General features: G+C 38.1%; 1 protein-coding gene across 3 annotated transcripts in view; it reads right to left on the bottom strand.

Annotated features, from left to right (window-relative positions):
• Positions 1-547: 547 nt before the first annotated feature.
• Positions 548-20,751, bottom strand: part of LOC120478801 (leucine-rich repeat and fibronectin type III domain-containing protein 1-like protein) — a 124,180-nt gene continuing 103,976 nt past the window's right edge. The window contains exons 4-7 of one of the 3 annotated variants that reach the window (XM_089121391.1): positions 18,161-18,792; positions 12,251-13,101; positions 7,049-7,734; positions 548-956 (exon numbers count right to left, since the gene is read on the bottom strand). In XM_089121391.1, coding sequence (XP_088977517.1) covers positions 13,034-13,101; positions 18,161-18,792 — 700 coding nt within the window. In that variant the 3' untranslated portion in view covers positions 548-956; positions 7,049-7,734; positions 12,251-13,033. The remainder of the gene's footprint in view (positions 957-7,048; positions 7,735-12,250; positions 13,102-18,160; positions 18,793-20,751) is intronic. The other 2 variants (XM_089121390.1, XM_039670937.2) reach the window with 2 other exon arrangements.

The raw sequence follows: 20,751 nt of genomic DNA, 5'->3' as shown, positions 1-20,751 counted from the left end.
AGCCACACTTTGGACCGCCGACGTAAGCTACTCATGTTCGACTCGTGCGGTTATGCCAACACTTCCGGTAGACGCTTCTTCGTTGGTGTTGTTCAGCGGTTTCTTCTTCCGCTCGGCGGACTGTGAATATCGAAACTAGGAATCGAAATTTTAACTTTTGAACGATTACGGGAAAAACGAAAAGTTAGTTCCCGGTTCCAATCGATACTCGATTCTCGATACCCAACCCTATTTATGAGTACTGTGAATTCTGACATATTTCGTAGGGAAGTACAGTATGTGATTTTGAATGCAGCCATAGTTTCTCAGGTAATTTACAGTACAGCTCTTTAGTGTTCATTTATGTAGGTGATTACTTCCATGACCTGACAAAACATAATCCTGTTTCGACAAATTTAGCACATGTGAAAATAATTTAGCATCTTTAGTGATAATTGTACCGCCTGCAATTTTAATGTTTATAAAGGGAAGAGAAAATGAACTGTTAGGAGGAGTGTGAATCCACAGACAAGAAAATTCCCAAAAGGAATGTCACACGTTAAAATCAGACCATTAGAATTGATCTAGTCTTTTATTATTTATAAAAAAAAAGAGAAATCACACACCATAAAAATTACATGTACAAAACTATAAGATCTTAAATTGATTTATGTACAGTTACAAAAGAAAATGGCAAAATAAAAAGTGACCAAACAACTCAAATTAACATGTATACTTGTGCTCCCATTCGAGACTGCTGCCGCCGTCTGTTTGTTGCTTTGGGTCCCATGAGTTTCAGTTCTCACTGGGCAGGAGGGTCATGGATGACACTGTAAATCCAGTTGAGATGGAGGAGGTGGTGAAGGGCAAATTGATGAAAGTGCAGGAAGCACAGACATGCTGTTTACTTTGTCCCATCTGAGTTTGCTCTCACTGGTGCAGTTTGCATGATTGAATGGGAGGAGGATGATGAATATCTAGAGGAAACAAGAGAGAGAAACAAGATCAGAGCCCTTGACAGAAGGTGTGAGGCGACTGAAGAGATAAGAAAAGACAGCAGCCCTTAGTCATCGTGGAGCTGCTCTCGCAGGTCAGCTAACATACAATTTAGAAGAATGATCCAGTTCGATATAAGCTCTATCGACAGCATTTGTGGCACGATGATTACCAGAGTGAATTTATTTGTATGGAAAAAATATCGAGAATTCTATCTGTCCAACGCTATCTCACGATCAATTCGTATGAATTCATATTTGTACGATTTGTCTAAACCCATGTGATGGATAGGTTTAGGGGCGGGGTCAGGGGTAGGTAATTCGAACGAATTCGGTAACTCTGAAAATATGTACGAATTAGCAAAAATCGTACGAAGCGAGGTCACATGAATTTGTACAAAATAGCCACCTCGAAAAATTTGTACAAATTGCCGTGAGATTGAGTCTGTCTGTCTGTACTGCCGTTCAAAAGTTTGGGGTTTTATTTAATGCGAAAAAGTAAAAGAAGAAATTAAAATTTTTAAATAAAAGTAGTAGCTTATGCTCACCAAACATTCATTTGATCAATAATAGAAAAAAAACAATAAAAACCGAAATATTACTACAATTTAATAATTACTGTTTTCATTTCACTACATTATTCCAGTAGCCATTTACTACAGGACCAAATGATAGTATTTTACTATTTACTTAATATTTTTTGTGGAAACTTGATTTTTTTAATGAAAATTACTGCATTTATTTGAAATTGAAATCTGACACATTATAATTGGCTATATATATTACAATATATAAAATATGCATGTACTGTGTATATATATTCCTGTGGATCCATGGTGGATTACTGTAACACTGTCACTTTTACTTCAATTTGCAAGCATAAATACATACATATGCTAAAAATGAAAGGGCATAGTCAAACAAATTCATCATATGACCAACATTATGCCACAAATGCTGTGGACTGAGTTTAACTTCATAGTCTGAATTCTTCAAAGACCAGAGGGAGTGGATAAAATTGGCTTTCATAAGTGGTGCTTGTGACATCTAAAATTATATTGATCTTATATTCATAAAGGAGAAAAAAAAAAGGAATCAACAGCAGTGCTGGCATTCTGTCAAATCTATGATGGTGGTCTCCTCTTTGGGCTTCTGGACCCTTTGGATGGGAGAACAGCTGATATAAATGTTAATTTGTTGGCAGGAGCAGCAAACGGTGCCGCCAAGCTTGATAGGCCATGAAAGCAGCCGGGATTAGACAAAATCTCTGCCTGTGACTCGACCCCATGCCTTTTCTGCTTCTTTTAGATAATGTATTCGCCGACACCAACATTAACAGCTCAACACCTGGACGAGGACCTCCATCCATGCGCTCAGCAAACAACACAATCAGTCTTATATCAAAACCTAAATGAACATCCATCAATATTGATCTAAGCATGTCACAAGTGATTTATTTTTAGCTCGGCCCTGACAAAAGAAAATTCATCGGCATGAATTTGGCCTCTAGAGCGGCCATATGTTCCAGGCAAGCGTGCTCAGCTCCGAGACAGATTCTGAATGTTTCTCACCGCATGTGGCCTCCGAGATGGATCTGTCTGGAGCCTTGTGGCAGAGATGTGATAGAAGACCGAACACACAACTAAAATCATCCAAACACAGCTAAGATCAACAGCTCCAGGCATTTGCATATTAAGTGAAGTTTCTGTTCCTGCTTGGTTTTAATCTCAGCCGTTTTCTTCTCTCACCTACCCAGAAAAAAAAAAGCCGTGCGGTTCCGGTGTTTAATCTTGTTAGGTGAAAAATTTATGTTTTCAGTTTGGAGTAAACAGACTACTTAAGATATATGGGATGTTATACAAAGACAAAAGATATGCCGGTTGTTCCGGTGAAGAGACTATTTCGAGAATAAGAAAGAAGATAAATTAACTTCAAACTACAATCCCATTGTGTTATAAAAGCTTGATCCCTCAGCTCTTCAAATGCTTGCCCTGAAATCTATTTATAATTCACGGCAATTAAGTCTAGATTTGTTAATATCTTTCGACTGCACTGAAGCGTCTCCTAATTTTTGAAATATACATGTCAACACCAGTGTATTCAAATCAAGTCAAGTCTAGTCAAGTATATTTATATAGTGCTTTTTTTTACAATACAGATTGCAAAGCAGCTTCAATCACAGTATCAATCAAAACATAAAAACAATGTTCGTTTCTTAGTGGAAAAACATCCACGTTTGGTGGAGATGATCAAGGGTATTACTGATTGGTTAATTAATTTGAATATCCCCAACTGAGCAAGCCAAAGACAACGAACCGGAAAACTACGTCAGGTGACCTAATGGTGTCCTAAAACTCAAAAATTTTGGGTCTGTAAATTTTTTTTAAAAATATACATTTTTATTTTTCAGCAAGGATGCATCAAATTAACGAAAAAAATGACAGTAAATACACTTATATAATATTTCAAACGTTTTATATTTCAATGAAATGCTGTTCTTTTCATCTTTTCATCACAGAATCATGTTTGTACAAAAAAAAGCAGCAAATTAGCATATTAGAATGATTTCTGAAGGATCATGTGACTGAAGGCTGGATGGAGTAATAGAAAGCAGATATTTTACGTTGCGGTTATATTTTACAATATTACAGTTTTAACTGTATTTTTTTAATCAAATAAATGTAGCTTTGGTGGATTTCTTTCAAAAATATGAAAAATATTACCTACCCCAAACTTTTGAATGGTTGTGTAAATATATATTTTATTTTTATTTTTTTTGTGAACAAAAGTACACATTTAAAAGTATCTTGTTCTTTTTAAAACAGTTTTCTTCTGTTGGCGGTGCAATTTCTTTAAATCAGCCAATCGAGAGGACCTTTTCAAGACTAATCCATGTTTAAATTAAATTGGTGAAAAACTATACTAAACCCGTGAAAATGATGAAAACTTTCGCGTAAACACGTCCAATATTTTTCATCAGAAAACGAGGACGGCATTCAGCACTCTTATTACTTGGGTTCGGCTGCCATTATAAGCTTTCATTATGAGTTATATTGGCGCACCTTGTTTCTCGTCAGCTCTATTGATTCTGCAATTAAGTCCAGCCTGACCATTAGATATCAAATAAAGGAGTCTTTCAATGGATTTTGTGCAAACCCAGGGGCAAACAGTGAATGACAGTTGGGCATAAATCACAGAAGCTCTTTAATAAAACAGCAGCCTGTCATGCAAATGACACACAGGGGAATGACAGCCACATCATTTTCCAAAAGAGAGAGATAAGTAAACTCCATTTCAAATCTAATCACTTTCATGCTAACCCATTTAATCGACGCATACACTTGCACGTACGTGTATGGAAGAATAGATATACGTATATGCATAATGTTCATCTTATTCTGCATACACTGAGTGTAAACAATTTTAAAAAATGAGACTAAAAAATGCTACAGTAAAACCGTCTCAGGTTACAACTGAGAAGGGAACGAGAAACTGCGTCGACTACAACACTTTGAGGAACGCCCCCCAGCATGAATGAAACTAAGCCAATCTTGATTGGTGTTGCGTCATGACAAAGGGACAAAAGGACGCCGGCACACAACAGCGTCAGCTTCTGGAATGAAGCAAGTCGCTTCCAGGCAGGGGAAGGCGTGGCAAAGGTACGCAGTGTCTCGTTCCCTTCTCAGGTAACCCGAGACGTTCCCTTTAGAAGGAACTCGAACTGCGTCGACTACGACACTTTGGGGAACAAGTACCCACTATGCCACAACGGGCCTTGCTTGTTCCAGTGTGAAGCTGTGCACAGGCACACTTAGGACGGGTGCCAGGCGAAGGGATATCCAGGGGAAAACCCCTTTGTTTTCAACCACCACTGCAAGGCGGTGAGCCCTAACACTCTCTGAAAATGTTTTACTATGATGGCTTGGCCTAGCTTTATCCTGGTTACCGTGGCCAGGATGGACTCGATCAGTGTTTCAGACAATTGTTCCCACGTCGTGACTGATTCCCACACCACTCACAGGAACATGGTTCTCTGGGCTGGTGCCAATACGCTCTTTTTATGTTGAGACTCAACCCCAGGCTCTGGATGTGGGCAAAGATGACATCTCGATGCCGAACTGCCAGCTCTTGTGACTGGGCCATATTAAGCAAGTGGTTGATATAATTTAGCACCCTGATACCCTGAAGCCTCAGGGGAGCTAATGCTACATCCATACATTTGGTAAATGTGCAAGGGGAGAGAGCTAGGCCAAACAGAAGAACCCAATATTGGTACGCTTCGCCCCCGAAAGCAAACTTCAGGAACTTCCTGCATGTGAGATGGAAGGATGGATATGTGGAAGTATGCGTCTTCAGATCTATCGTGACAAACCAATCCTTGGATTGAATTTGATTCAAAATGATGGGAATGGTGAGCATCCTGAACCTGAAACTCCTCAGAGACAGATTCAAGTGCCTGAGATCTATTATTGGACCCCCCATCCCCCCTTCTAGAGAACTATGAAGTCATCATCATGAAAGAAAGCCAGTCGGGAGCACAGCACTTAGATCAGTAGCTCTCGAGGGGGCGTGCAATTGGTGTGTGTCCCCACCCATGATATAACGAGGTCATGGATGCACTATATACTGTATATATATATATATATGCTTGTGTACTGGCAGACAACATCAGATAAGAAACACATGACAGACAGACTTGCTGAAGAAAGACTTGCTGGGTGGTGGTGATGGCGCAGTGGATAAGACACATGCCTTTGGTGTGAGCGACCTGGGTTCGAATCCACTGTGAGACACCAATGTGTCCCTGAGCAAGACACTTACAGTAACCCCTAGTTGCTCCAGAGGCGTGCGACCTCTGACATATATAGCAATTGTAAGTCGCTTTGGATAAAAGCGGCAGCTAAATGAATAAATGTAAATGTAATGTAAATGTAAGAACAGAAACCTGACGCTATTGTGTGCCGTCGCCCCTTTGTAGCTTCCGTATTTCCTGTCACACGTTACATCACGACGCAACACCAATCATAATTGGCTTAGTTTCATTCATGCTTCAGAGGCGCTACGCTGGGGGGCGTTCCCCAAAGTGTCGTAGTCGACGCGGTTCGAGTTCCCTCAAAAGCTGTTAATTAGTGAACTGTATGTTACTTTTTCACATGGCAGAAACATTCTAAACTGTTAAACGTTGCATTATATATATATATAATTTCACTGATATTTTACTGACATTCTGAATAATCTATCAATTTTCCAAACCGTCTGTCCTACGTAAGGAGCGATCAATAAAATTAAATACAATTTAGATAAAATAATTACTTTTTGGAAGTAAAAACTATGAATTATAGGCCTATGTATGGCTAGTTTATAGTATAAAGAGCCTGATCCCATGAAAGTTCTTATAGCACGAATGTCATTTCTCGTGCCTTTTATATGCTAAAAATATTTTTTTTTCGTGTATATGGTACACGTTTTTCGTATGGTACACTCTTTATGGCATATAATACGCACAAAGTCCCCACTCCCCTCCTCCCTAAACCTACCCAAGGGGTTTTCAGTGCATAGCATATGCACACAAAAAAACATTTTTGGCGTAAAAATGCCACAAGAAATGACATTCGTGGTATAGATACGCACTTTCACGAGACTGTGTTGGTAAAAACAGTCAAATAACATTCCCAGAAGTGGCTGCGTGATACATCACATGAGTATATATTTACATAGTCATTATATTTTTATTATTAGTAATGCACCATGTTATGTTGCATTTTCTGTTAATGTGTATTGCATTATTTTTTTTTTAGTGTTGTGTGTAACCCTGATTGTTGTTTTGTCTTTGTGTGTATGACACTGTTTAAATAGGAATGTTGGCATAATCTGATTCATCATTTTGCTTTCTATTTTGTCATCTGTGTTATAATGGTGGTAATCAGATACGTTTAGGTAAAAAAAAAACAAGCAGATTTTGTCCAAGTAGCTTTTTACATTAACATTATATCGCTTACTGATCTGGTTATAAAATACAGCACCAATACAGTATATGCTATCCTGAAAAAAGTTAAAATTAGGGGAAATCTCACCTGTAAATTCGTGAAAAGATGCTTAATCACCAGTAACCTGGTGCATTCAAATAAAAATTGGAAAACTCTCAATTTTGGTGAATGTTTCACATTACTAGAAAGTGAAATAACAAACATATTAACATTGTGAATAATCCATCAAGATTCCAAACCATCTGTCCTTTGAAAATTAAATGAAATACAATAAAACATTTTTAAATGTATTTCTTCAAATCACAAGCCATGGAATTACATGGGCATTACATCCTGGCTGTTGCAATATTCGGAAAGTCCTTAAAATCCAGTGTGACCACCTCCGAACGAAACAAGTTTTGAAGAAGTCAACGTGGGCGACCATTTAGATCCATCTGGTTCATCTAAGCACCGAGTAAATTGGCGTTTTCTCTGACCCTATGAGGGGAGCATCATATTGAAAGGGCAAATTCGTGAGTCATTATATGTTTCATTCCTAATTTCAATCAGCCAGAAAAAACACGCTGAAGGGTCTCAAAGAAAACAAAACATTAGCAACAAAACCATCACCGAACCGTTAATTTCCAAGAACTCGGCTGTACTATGTGATTAACAATGTTGTGGTAATTACTAATTGCGGAGTACTTATCTCAAAGAGGTGGAAGGTGGAACAAAGAATTAAGGTATCAGCAAACATCCCCTCTGGGTGAGCAGACAGAGGCCAGATAACATCGCTGTGTTCACAGAAAACAAATCACAAGAACAGCTAATTAAAACAGCAGAAACTATGTTTTTCACAATTCCAATCCAATCCAACATTGGTAAAGGACATTTCAAGGTCTTTACCATGAGCCAAACGGTCTAAACCAGAGGTGAGATTGCATTTCCGATCCCGATATGATTCATTATTACATATCAATATTTTAAACTGCTCTTGTAAGTACAATTTCTGTTTTAATGGCCTTTCTGTGATTAAATGGCAAATAAGTAATCAAAACAGACAACCTGCATAAGCGTCTGTGGCAGCAAAATGTGTTCAGTGAGATTATCGCTGTGTCATCGGCATGGAGAAGTGATTAGTCACGTAATGATTTTTTAATTGGCGAAGAAATGAGGCTTGACAAGTCAAAACGAAATGCTAAGTGTGGCGAAGGGGTGCCAACAACTAAAATACTGTGTAATTGCAGTTCAGTTGGACTATTTTAGTTTTAAATATAACAACTTAGATGCACCACTGAGACATGAAGGTCTGAACAGGGTTGGAAAGATCAGTCATAGAAAGTGTATATTATTTTAGCAGCCTTTCTCCAGTCTTCAGTGTCACATGATCGTTCAGACATCATATTATCTTGATTTGCTGCTCAGGTAACATTATCATCAATGTTGAAAACTAACTTCGCCCAAACATTTAAACAGTAATGTATAATGAATGTCACAGTAAGAAATGACTGGTCAATTTTCTCTCTATTGTTGTTAGATGCCTGAAGACCTATGTGTAGATAGTTTGTCAATCAAGATCACAGAGGCAGATCTCAGTCGACAACAGCTAGGTTCGATTCACAGCTGCATTGAAACAGGGGAATAAACATCTCAATCCATCTTAACTTTGCATTGCGAACTTTTAACTGCTCTCGTTTCTCAAAGTCATGGAAAGCAGGTGCTTTGATTCTGGGATCAATAGCCATGTGAAGCGCCAATCGTTGGCCTGTCAATTTATCCTTGTCGGCTCCTTTAACAGGAAGACTTTTAAACAGAATCCCACTGATTGGGTATGACATCGGCATCAAACACCTTTCTCAGGTCACAGACAGCCAGGCCACACGTGTCATACAATTCAATCAATATTTCATCAAGAGAGTTGCAACTTAATCGACAGCTGAAGTTTCTGAGTGCTGTTTATTCTCCGACACATTGTGTCACCATTAAGTATTAAAACAAAAAGGATTATATTACACATAAATGTATATTTACAGGAGAATAAACATATGTATATATATCTTCCTATTTCCTTAATATCCTAACTAATTCTGCTTCTTACGTAAATTTCTCTTGATTTAAGAATTTTTATATATCTGTACTGGAAAATCCTGAGTAAATAAAATATAATTTTTTTGCAGCGAACAGTGAAAGTGTTAAAAAAAACTGTTAAAAAAAACTTACTTTTGAAGTTATCAAAAATAAAAGATGACTAGAGTACTTTTTACAAGAAAATAGTAGTTATTTCTATAACTTCAAAAATGCATGTTTAATTCACTGTTATCTGCAGATTTTTTGAATTTATTCCTGAAATTATAAACTATAACTTTTTTCTTTTTGACATGCTATTTCGATGGATTGTCCAGTGTCTGAGTAACATTCCCTGGTGCATTTGGCTTGCGTGCAGCATCCTATGTATTTCTTGAGATGCCGTCAAACCTCTGTTCTGACGTCACCAAGCATGAATGGTGAGGGAATTTTTAGCAACAGTTAAAATAAAAATACCAGTATGATCAAATAATTCATGAGGATGTTGTGCAGTTACTGAGCTTGAATACAATCCTCATAGGCTATCCACTGTGCAACAACTATGCTTTTGAGTCACCTTAACTATAATGTAAATTATGAACTGTGAATGGCTCCATTTTAACCTCTGCTTGACATCTAGTCTTAAATGGGGAAAATGTACATACTTGGCATTTACTATGGCCTTATGTTGGCAATTGTTTGCAGTCAGGGGTGATACTTGGAGATGAAAGGTACTGATTATGCAACACAAACAAGTTAATTATATTTCCACATGAGTGATCATGAGTTTTGGTAGAGCTTCTGATACATGAAGCTGAGGTGCAAGACATTAGCTGATAACCTCAGGACAGACACAGCAATGTCAACACAACACAAGAGCGGAGAGCAAGCTTCTTAATCACTGACTCTGATCTCTTTTGAGTGAGCAAACCTTTACTCTCACACAACGCGAGATCCGAGCCACTATTCTTATTGCAATGCATACCTTAAATCTACGCGCTGCCTCGGCAAACGCGAGATCCCAGTCACAGAATCTTCATTGCAGCGTAAACTCGTAATCTACACGCTGCCTCGGCAAACGCGAGATGCGAGCCACTATAGATTCTTTATTGCAATGCAAATCTACGCGCTGCCTCGGCAAACCAGTCACAGCATTTTTATTGCTGAGTAGACTCGTCTACACGCTGCCTCGGCAAACGCGAGATCCGAGCCACTAGATTCCATATTTGAAATAATTCAGGACAATTCTTATGGGACAAACAACACCAAATAAGACAGACAATTTGACACAGAGCGCTTGCTGATGAACAAAAAGCTGACATCTCATGCGTGCCGGGTCCTTATATAGCTTCCGCCTATGTGCCGTCACACATTACGTCATGACGCAACACCAATCATAGATTGGCTTGTGCTGCGTTCACGTGCTATGGAAAGTAGGATATTTTCCACTTGTGAATTGGTATTTACCAGTGTGTTGCGTTCAAGTGCTTTTGTTGTAATGTGGTAAAAAGATGGAGATCCAGTTATTTAGCTAAGACTATTTTAGATTGTTTAAGTCATCTGCAACAGCAAGAAAATGATTTATCAAAACTCAAAAGGTAAATAATATGCTATATATTTTCTAGATCATGAATACATAGTATATATTTTTACCATTCACAACTCTTGCGGTGCTCTCCGCCATTTTGAAAAGTTCAAAGGTTATGCAACTCGTCCATCAAAATATTCTACGAGTTGCCCAGTAGAAAATACCACATGAGGGGGTGTTCATGTGCATTTTCCACGTCGGCTTTTGGTATTTACCATAATTACCATAGCACATGAACACAGCAATAGTTTCAATGGGCTTGTTTGAATGCGCCTTGCCTCGCCTGAAATGTAGTCGAGAGTAGGCGGCTGCTGTGAGAGGAATAGTGAAAAAAATCGCAGGCAAGCTGGACAAATTTTGGTTCATGCAGTGGATCAGACACCTGTGAGATCAAAGACTGATATCACGGGATTCACGCTCGTGTACGTGTTGCTAATAAACTGGATGTGATTTAAATTCTGTTGCTTTTATATGAAAATAAATATAATGAACAAGACACCCAAAGTACTTGTTATTTAATTACAATCCAAATATGTGTTTATCACTCTTTTTTTTTTCTTTAATACAGATGTGTTTTATAGGCTATTGTTTTAGTAAAAATGACATTACGTAATAACCCATATGGCACTGTCAGAGAGTTTTCACCCATATGTATACACATAAAACATGATATCAGTTTTAAAATCAAACATTTTAAAAGATAGCAATACATTGCGGTTGTTTAAACCAATGAGCATTAAGCTGTGTCGTTTCCCATCGCGCTTTTGATCAGCGCAGTCTGTGGAGAGCAAGTGCGCTCAACTGCAGAATCCGACACTTCCGACTTGCGCTTGCGAGAATTTTTTAAAATACTGCACATCGGCATGACATCTGAGCCAGGCGGTGCGCTCTCAGACACATTTCGAACCCGCATGCATCACCGGTGATCGGTTCTGCGCAGATTTTGCTCATCTCAAACAAGCCTATTCATAGGCGCTACGCTGAGGGGCGTTCTCCCGAAGTGTCATTTGACGCAGTTTGAGTTCCCTCGAAAGGGAACTGAATTTAAAGGAGCCTTGCTATTATATTTAAAGGGATAGTTCACTTTTAAATTATTTTTTTGTAATGTTTTAGCTTACCTCAAGGGCATTCAAGATGTATGTGTCTTTGTTTCCACAGCAGTTTCAATTTTGGTAATTTTAGGTCAAACCTTTCTTATCTGTCAGTCATATAATGGAGGTCTACGGTCACCACCTCAAAGAGCATGCACAGAAAAGTCCAAATTGAACATGATAACATGGTTACAAGAGGTAAAAACTATATAAATACTGTCTGTGAATACTGAATACTGCACTACTGCATTTGTTTTAATGTTTTGATTTGAAAACTAGATTGAATTTGAAGAATTGCAATAACTTTGATTTCTATTATGTTTGTGTAAGATGAGCCCATCACATACAAAATCATTATTGAGAATAACATTCTACATAATTTTATTGACAAAAAACATTTTATGTTGTTAAACCAGTGAGAACAATTGTGAGAATTTTGATGTATTGCATGTTGATAGAATGTAAAATGTTAGACCCATTCAACTTTAAGGGAATGTTTCAGTTTGCATTAGCAGAGACACGTTTAAGGTGAATATTCGCTTTCCAAAAGAGCAAGTGTATACTCACCCCTTCCAGTGAGGTGTTATTCTCGAACCCAAACCGTCCAGTAAACAATGCATACTGAAGTCGGCAGCAAACACATAGACAGTCCCGGCCGCGGGGTGTAAAAGGCAATATGTTCCAAAAGCCAGCAATGGAGAACATTTATTGTGCTCCGTTTTCCATTCGTTGCAGTAGTGGATTGAGTCCTCAAATGTGTCCTGGTAGGAAACGGTTGGATAGTCCTTGGAATACAGTGTGAGAAGTGAACACTCAAGGGAGAAAGTCCAGTAGGGGTTCAGACAAATTATTCCATATTCCTCTCCCCATAATCAGATGACCTGGCGTGCTCTGAGGTGGGTTGGAAACAGAGAGAGAGAGAGATACAAAGAGAGAGGCCAACAATAAACAAAACAGTTTCAAAACCCAAATGAAGAGCAGATGTCTCAGCTGGTAGTGCAGATTTTTTTTTTTTTTTTTGGAAATACAAACCAGAATAGAGAACAAGTGCATCTGTCACACTACACAGAACAGAGATGAAACAGAGCTGTCATATGCACCAGACATGCCTTCAGAAACGACGCCAGAACCCGTGTAAAAAAAACAACAACAAAAAACTGTAGTATCTGAGTCCTATAGCTTCATCTCAGGGGGTTTCCAGTCTCTTACAGCAACGTTTTGACCATTTACAAAAATAAATGAACTTTATAAAATTCCACATAGCAGATGATTTTAGAAGAAGTAAAAAAGAAAGGTGGCATTACTCTTCAGGGATGATGGCTGTCCTTTACGGGACAGCGGAAGGAGTCATCAAATTTTAAAGTCGCTCCAATCTCGTTGAACTCTCTTCTCGTCACTGACCTGTGGGCTTGCGGTGTCTAGGGAAGACAGAAAAACAGCCGTGAGGGACGGGTAGGACTGTGCTAGTGACAAGACAGAGGGGTCTCGCGCCTCTCTCAATGGGAGTCTATATGGCGGAGGTGAAGGACAACAGCCGGTCTGTGGTGGCAGAAGGCCTAGCTGATCTTCTCTACTACCACAACTACAATATAATGTGGCACAGAATAGATAAATAAGGGATAATATTCATTGAGCTGATTGTGAAAATGAGATGAAGACTGACAAGGTGATCGGGAGGCAGAATAAACCCTGAAATGCGATACCAAAATATGGTAGTAATACTGATACAATATTTTACTTGTATCCCACTTATGTGGCTAAACGCAATAAATACATAGAGTTGACTTTTTGTGGCACTTAATTATAATAAATGTATCCTTCAAATCTTAAAAGTACGTTTATTTTTTATTATACAGTATTAATGAAATTGCATGCTGCTTAAGTGTGCTTCAAGAGTACACTTTCTCGCCTGTTTCTTAAAGGATTCAATAGTTACGTCAGATGTCTCCGTTTTCTGATCTTTGTAATTATGCCAAACTAAAAGTCATCAGTTTAAATCATTGTTTTATTAATATTTTGTTGAGTTAAAAAGTTATTTATTAAAATAGTTATTTTGATGTGTTGACTAACATATAAATGTACATGTAAAGTCCATGATTATAATTTTAACTTAGTATGTCATATGTCAAGACAGATGACACCATACTTTATCACACATTTCCGTCAGTACATTTGGAAGGTCACATGAACCATATGACATGTAAAGATATACTTAAGTTGGTTAATTTCACAAACTACAATTTCATGCAAGTTTACTATACATTGATACTATACATTTATTGCAATGAAGTGTCTGAGAAAACATTTCATTGAGTTTGCATTTGAGTATATTATTTCCATAATAAGTACTCTTTTTAAAATTATGCTAAAGTCAAGTGTACAAATGCGTGCTGAGATATGAGACTAGCAAGCTGCTATCACAGAACAGGGACAAGGGTCAAATATACAACTGGAACTGACCAATCAAGATCAAATATTCCTGAGAGCTGTGTAATCCTGACTCTTATGCTGTACCAAAAGAAATTTTCTGCTGGTACGAAGTCTTTTGATTTACAAGCAAACGTCTTTCAGATGTCAAGATCTGTCACTACTCTTGCTGTTCAACTAATCAGCAAACTGTTTGTTGCACATGTAGATCAGAAAGTAAATACAACATAGCATTCCATAGACGGATTCCTCTGATGTATTATGCAATGCACAAAGCCATTTTGTATCACTCCATGTTGTTTATCGACCGTGTGTTGGTGGGATGCCATTTTTGGATCAGTAGCATACAGAAATGGAATCCTGTGAGGTAGATGTTGACGCTTTTAAATCCAATATTTTGTTTTGTTAAGCTGTGAAAACTTGAGTATCAAATATCTGTGTGTATTAAGTAATTCAATTCGTATGACATTGTTATTTGACATAATCAGCTCATACTACAATTCACACAGTAGTAAAACAATTTATAATTTTAATAATTTCCAAAAACATACTGTGTTGATACTATATGATTATCCCTATTACAGAACAAAAAATATCCTCAATGAAGTGACTATTTGGACTCTTTCTAAATAAAAAAGTCAGCCAATAATAATAATAATAATAATAATAATACAATTTTCCCAATTTTTTATACAAATTATAGATTTGATGCACTGTAAAAAAATATTGTTGGTTTAACTTAAAAAAGTAAGTAACCTGGTTGCCCTTAAAATTTTAAATTCATTGAACTGGAAAAAGTGAGTTAATACAAAGAAGGAGATTGATTTAATCATCAGAAACTCAAAATAATAAGTTATCTGAACTAAATAAATTATTTGAGTTGATTTGACAAAAGAAAAAAATGTTGTGATAACAAATCTTGAAAATATTTTTTTACAGTGTACACCAGGCTCAACATTCAACCCAATTATTAAAACTATTGTAAGAAAAAGGAGTTACATACTATCCACACATATGTTTTTCTTATATATATACTGTGTGTATATATATATATACGTGGTACAGGGTTGAAACTAATCAGAAACTACATATAAATTTATATTAAATAAAATAGCAAATATTATGCACATATAGTATTCTACTATCAACTCAAGTTGTCTATGAATATCATGAGGTTAAGCCTCTAATTTTTCTGACCATTAACTAAAAAAGCTAAAGAGTTAGCAACTGAAAGAGCCTGTCTGAGTCATCATGCTCCTTCTGACATAATACATTTTCATTCACATCCTGCGCCAATTTTGTTGATTGATGATTGCAATTAATTTGAGGTCATTACATGTCTGAGTGACTGACGGGATCGGGAGACTCATGGAAGTCCAGCCTTCTGCATCACCAGCTCTTGACTGAATGGACTTTATCGATTTAAGGATGAGGTCGTCTTGAATTCCACGAGCATTCACCTAGACTCTAAAGACTGCAATTACCTGATTGGACCCATAAATCCAAATTCTACAAAAGGAAAAGCTCTTCAAGGAATACCTGGACGTGGCCCATTGAATTAGGTGAATAGCTCTATTCCTGGCAATTACAGAAGTCTCTCTCTATATATATATATATATATATATATATATATACAGTGCAATTACCTGAAAGCAACCTTAAAGTCCCCATGAAATCAAAATTGACCATACTTGCTTTGTTTGCCTAAATTGATCGTTTTGTGGTGAACAATTCATACATGCAAGTCAATCCACACAAAAAAATGTTTTGGCTTCGTAATCTTTAATCAAATTTTGAAAATGCCCCTCCCCTCTGCATTGGAGGACCTTGCCCGATGACGTAGGCTTTTCGGTTTGGGTGTCTCCTTAACATCTACAACCACGCCCCTCCAACTGACAGCTGCTGTGTGTTTGCGAGCGCCGAGCGAGCATTGATTGACAGCGTCATCCTCCATTTCAGAATGAAACACCCATTTTTCAGGTGCTAGTTGGAAAAAAAGCCACGCCCACTATTTTGCCTCATTTAGTATTCCGTTTCTCTCGGAAATACGTCACAACACTGGAGAAAAGTCGTTTGCAACTTCCGGTTCACGGGGACTTTAAGCATTTTAAATCAAACGATTTGCCTTTGGTTTTGGTGTGCTTGCTGTTGTCTGGTACCTAAAACGGTATTAACTAACGCCGGGTACACACTGCACAATTTTCCAAGTCATCGGATCGCTGTGCTTCTCACACTACACAACTGTCTGGGGTACCATTTAGTTGCTTCTAGTTGCTCACAGTACGCAACATTTTGATATAATCACTTTGTCTGGTGTACAAACTACATTTCACAACCAAAACACAAGCAAGAATGGAGACAGGAAATAATAAAGCTCAGAATAAACATATAAAGCTCCAACTCAATCTGGAACGGCATTAAAACAAACCATTTACCATTGCCCATACCTCTGGAATCCTTCTGAAGTCCATAAAGAGATGCAAACAAGCTGTTGAAAGTATTTGCCAACATCTGGAGTAGGCAAATGTCGGCCGTCAACTGGAGGTCACCTATGACTTGCTCTTGCAATTATTCATTAGACGTCATGGATCACGCAATATTAAAAAGAGACATTTTTGGAGCTTTACGAAATAAATGCTTTGTTTTTAATAAGGGGCATGTTTTAAAGGCACACTATGCAAGATTTGTACCTTAATGTAACAGCTTCAAAGTCGTTTCGGTGGTAAACATAGTCATAGTAGGGTGAATCATCCTGGTAGTAAAGCTGGGGGGGGGGGGGGGGGGCCGCCAGAAAAAAAACAGCAATGCAATTTGAGAGCGGCGCCCCTGACAAATCTCGCGAGAATCACAAAATGCTTTACGGCAACTGTATGAAGTATGAAGCTACTTTCGTGCATCCAAGAAAACTTGGCTACTCAGAAACGTACACATGATGCAACAGCGATGCTGACCTGGTGATCTTGTTGATGGACTTCTCTTAAAATCTCTTATTTGTAAACTTGTACGCGTTCTTTTGTATGTTGCTGCGCTGGCTTGTAGTATGTAATTTTTTTACGGTGCTTCTGGACCAGTGTTGTTTACATCTTGTGAAATGGTCTATAGTGTGGCCATGTTTAAGTGCTATAATCGAGTAATCCAGATAATGTGAAAAGTGACAACCCAGAAACTTTGTTTTGGTAAGCCTTTCTCTGCAAGTATGGGAAAAAAAAATAAGCCAATCAGATTTCGCTCCCCTTGTGATGTAGGAAGGGGATCTTATTATAATATTACCGCCCCTTAATCTGCACGTTTCCACCCAATGTATGCAATGACAACTATGTAATCAGTTCTAACACAATGGTAAAAGTTTGAGCAAAGTATGCAAACTGTTCTATCGTTGCTGCACAGAACACTACTGTATGTCCCAGCATCAGAGGAGACAAGAGAGCAGTGGATTTATTTTATTTTCAATGGAAATCCCCCTAAAACAGTAAGCAAAAACCTGCTCGTGTGGGTTAATCACTTCAAGCTGGAGTACTGTCGCAACCTTGGACAGTACAAAGCAGGATTTGCTTCAGAGTTGAATCAATGTAACATAACACAACAGCTACATAAATGGTGCATCTAAAGGTTTCAACCTCTTTCTGAGTCTCTTTGTAAGGCTGCACTACGCTACTGGTTATTTCTGAGATTTTGGATGAGTGAGATTATTCGCGTTTTGTTTTTAGCTCGTGTAAAAGGATCGGCACTCTTCTAAACGGAGGCGGGGAGCAGCTCATTTACATTTAAAGGGACACACACAAAAACGGGGGGTAAAAAAGGGGCAAATTTGACAAGCTGTAATAAATTATCTTCAGGGTTAATTTGAGCTGAAATTCTAGGTATTCTAGGGACACCATAGATTTACATTATCAATATACTGTATGCCACCTTTAAGGTATGAAACTTGCAGGATGTTTTAATGGGACATCTTTTATGTCAAATATCAATGCAAATTTGATCTCTCATGTCTTGACCTCTTTAACAAATGTAACCATTTTCTCAAGCGCTACCACGTTTTCTTTGACTTACCTACTTGTGTGTCCGTTGTGCTTGTACCCTCTTTTGAGGAAAGCGAAGGACGTCTCTTGAGCTCTATACAAGTTCTGGGATGGTGCCTTTGTGAGGGGGAGACTATGTCCTCACAGGTCATCTCTGAAATCTGCACAGCTGTCTCAGAGTCTGTGACCAGCACCATGGCAGTGGAGTCTTTTAAACTAGCGGTGGCCCCAGCGGCAGCCCCTGAACCCGCTCCCGAGCTCTCCTGGGGCTCTACGATTTTGGAGCTGGAGCGCGGGACCTGTCCCGCCGCTTGACCCCCGTTCGTTTGCGAGCGCACGTTCGTCATGGCGGTTCCCTTTCCAGAATCTGCCCCCTGATGGCTATAGACTTTATATCGGATCATGAGGATGATGATGAAAACGAGGACGGAGGCCACGATGATCCCTCCGATGATGATGATCATGGTGCCGCCCAGGAAATGGCTTCGGAGCGACTGGCACTGGCTGTACTCGGTCTCCGTGACGAATGAGACGCAGCCCACCTGGCGCGTGGCGGTCAGCGAGGTCACGCCGTCGTCGTACACGGCCAGAACGCAGAGGTCATACTCTCGTCCGGATACGAGGTCTCGCACCAGGAAGTCGTAACTCGTGGAGGGAATCATTCTGCAAGAGAGGCAGGGAAGAGTTGAACATTATCATGTATTCCTCAGATAATACATGAATATAATTAAGATTAGCCAGCATGTGCATGTATTATCTATGGCCACATGATCACTGTAGAGAAACTTGAGTAATTATATCATAATTTAGATGTTAATGTTAATTATGAATTTAATATACTGCAATGCAAGTTCTAGTCATTGCAGTACTACTTCCCATCATGAAATACAGTGCAGGCAAAAATGTATTCTTTATTAAAAGGCTCCATCAACATAAAGTCAAAATCAATACCCAAGATATTACATTGGTTTCCAATAAAATGTACAACTTGAATAAGGTATGCTGCGAGTGCAATGAAAATCTATAGGTGCAGGTGTATAAATATGTTAGAGACTCTTCCCCGGAAAATCTTTTTTTTTTATTATTGTTGGCGTGGGGGTTATACATATTAATATATCATGTATCTTATACATGTATTCATTTTAGCACATTTTATCAGACACTGCACTAAGATCACAACAGACCAATTTTGATCGGATTTGTCTGTTTTGTTATTATAATTTACTGTATATATACCATATATAAATACCATAGTATTTATTTTTTCCTACTATGGTAGTCAATGGGGAATGAGATCTGTTTGATTAAAACATTCCATTAAAACATTCCATTCCATTCCATTCTTCCATTCTTCCGATCTGTTTGATTAAAACATTCTTCCATTCAGATCTCATTCCCCATTGATTACCATACTATGGTAGTCAATGGGGAATGAGATCTGTTTGATTAAAACATTCTTCCAAATATCTTCCTTTGTGTTCAGCAGAACAAATAAACACATAGAGCTTTGGAACAACTTGAGGGTGAGTAAATAATGACAGAATTTTCATTTTTGGGTGAACTATCCCTTTAAAATTATTACAATTATATTTTTATGGGACACCGATGGAGAACTATGGTATCCATAACACAGAGCTCAACAGTCATTAGATTGAGTTCAGATAAATCCTGGTTCATGTTAATCTGTGCATTTTCAAGCACCATTACTGTACATAATAATCCCACATATCATGACTAAGCATCAAAAAGACCATTACAAGTCGTGGCATACCAGGGTTAATCTCAGTGCAAATCCATTGATATTAATATAGCACATCTGTATTACACTGCGTGTACAGTATACATTAAATGTACTTTGAGGGATATTTTAGCATTAACTTTATAATCTTATGTCAGATTACTTGCATAGTACTGCTTGTAAAAATAAATTACTTGCTTTTATGAGTGCTTCTCATGCCAAAAAAAAAAAACTAAGTTCTGTCATGAAACTCTATGGCACGGCTGATCCTTAACTCAATCTGCTTGTGCTCACATCATCCTCTGTATGATAAGGAATCTGATTGGTTCCTTCTGTATCAGCAGCCAATGAGCTTGCTGCTCAACTTTCAAATACTTGAATACTACTTTCAAATACAATACCCTTCAGAAACCCTGCGCTTTCAGAAACCCTCCACCTTCCCCAGCTCCACCTGTATAGATCTGCTACGAGTAATTCATGTATGCTATTGTAGAGCAGCAGCATGTTTTACTTCCTCACGGCAATGTGACGTGCATGTATTGGACGTAGCATGTCCAGTACATGCTCTGAAACAACAGCAGCAGCATAGAAAATGCAAAGACCAAACCTAATCTATGATAAACAAATCTCATAAAATGCATAATATACTGTAAGAGTGCTGATTATTAGATGGCAAAACTGGAAATCTATAGCTACTGATAATTTTTTTTTCTGCATTCAGGGATATTTTGATTGAGCAAGCATACAAGATTTGAACTGCTGAACCCGAGAGCAGAGGGGAAAAAACAGCCTTTAATTCCACAGAGGTCACTGGAAAGTCAAGTTGGAAGATGTTTTAGCTCCCATACCTTTTTCACTAAGAGTATGATGGTGAATAAGAATAT

The sequence above is a fragment of the Pimephales promelas genome, chromosome 16 (genome assembly GCF_988280905.1).
Source record: "Pimephales promelas chromosome 16, fPimPro1.hap1.1, whole genome shotgun sequence".
Taxonomy (NCBI): Eukaryota; Metazoa; Chordata; class Actinopteri; order Cypriniformes; family Leuciscidae; genus Pimephales; species Pimephales promelas.
Note: the sequence above shows the minus strand (reverse complement) of the source record. Positions and strands in the feature narration are given on the sequence as shown.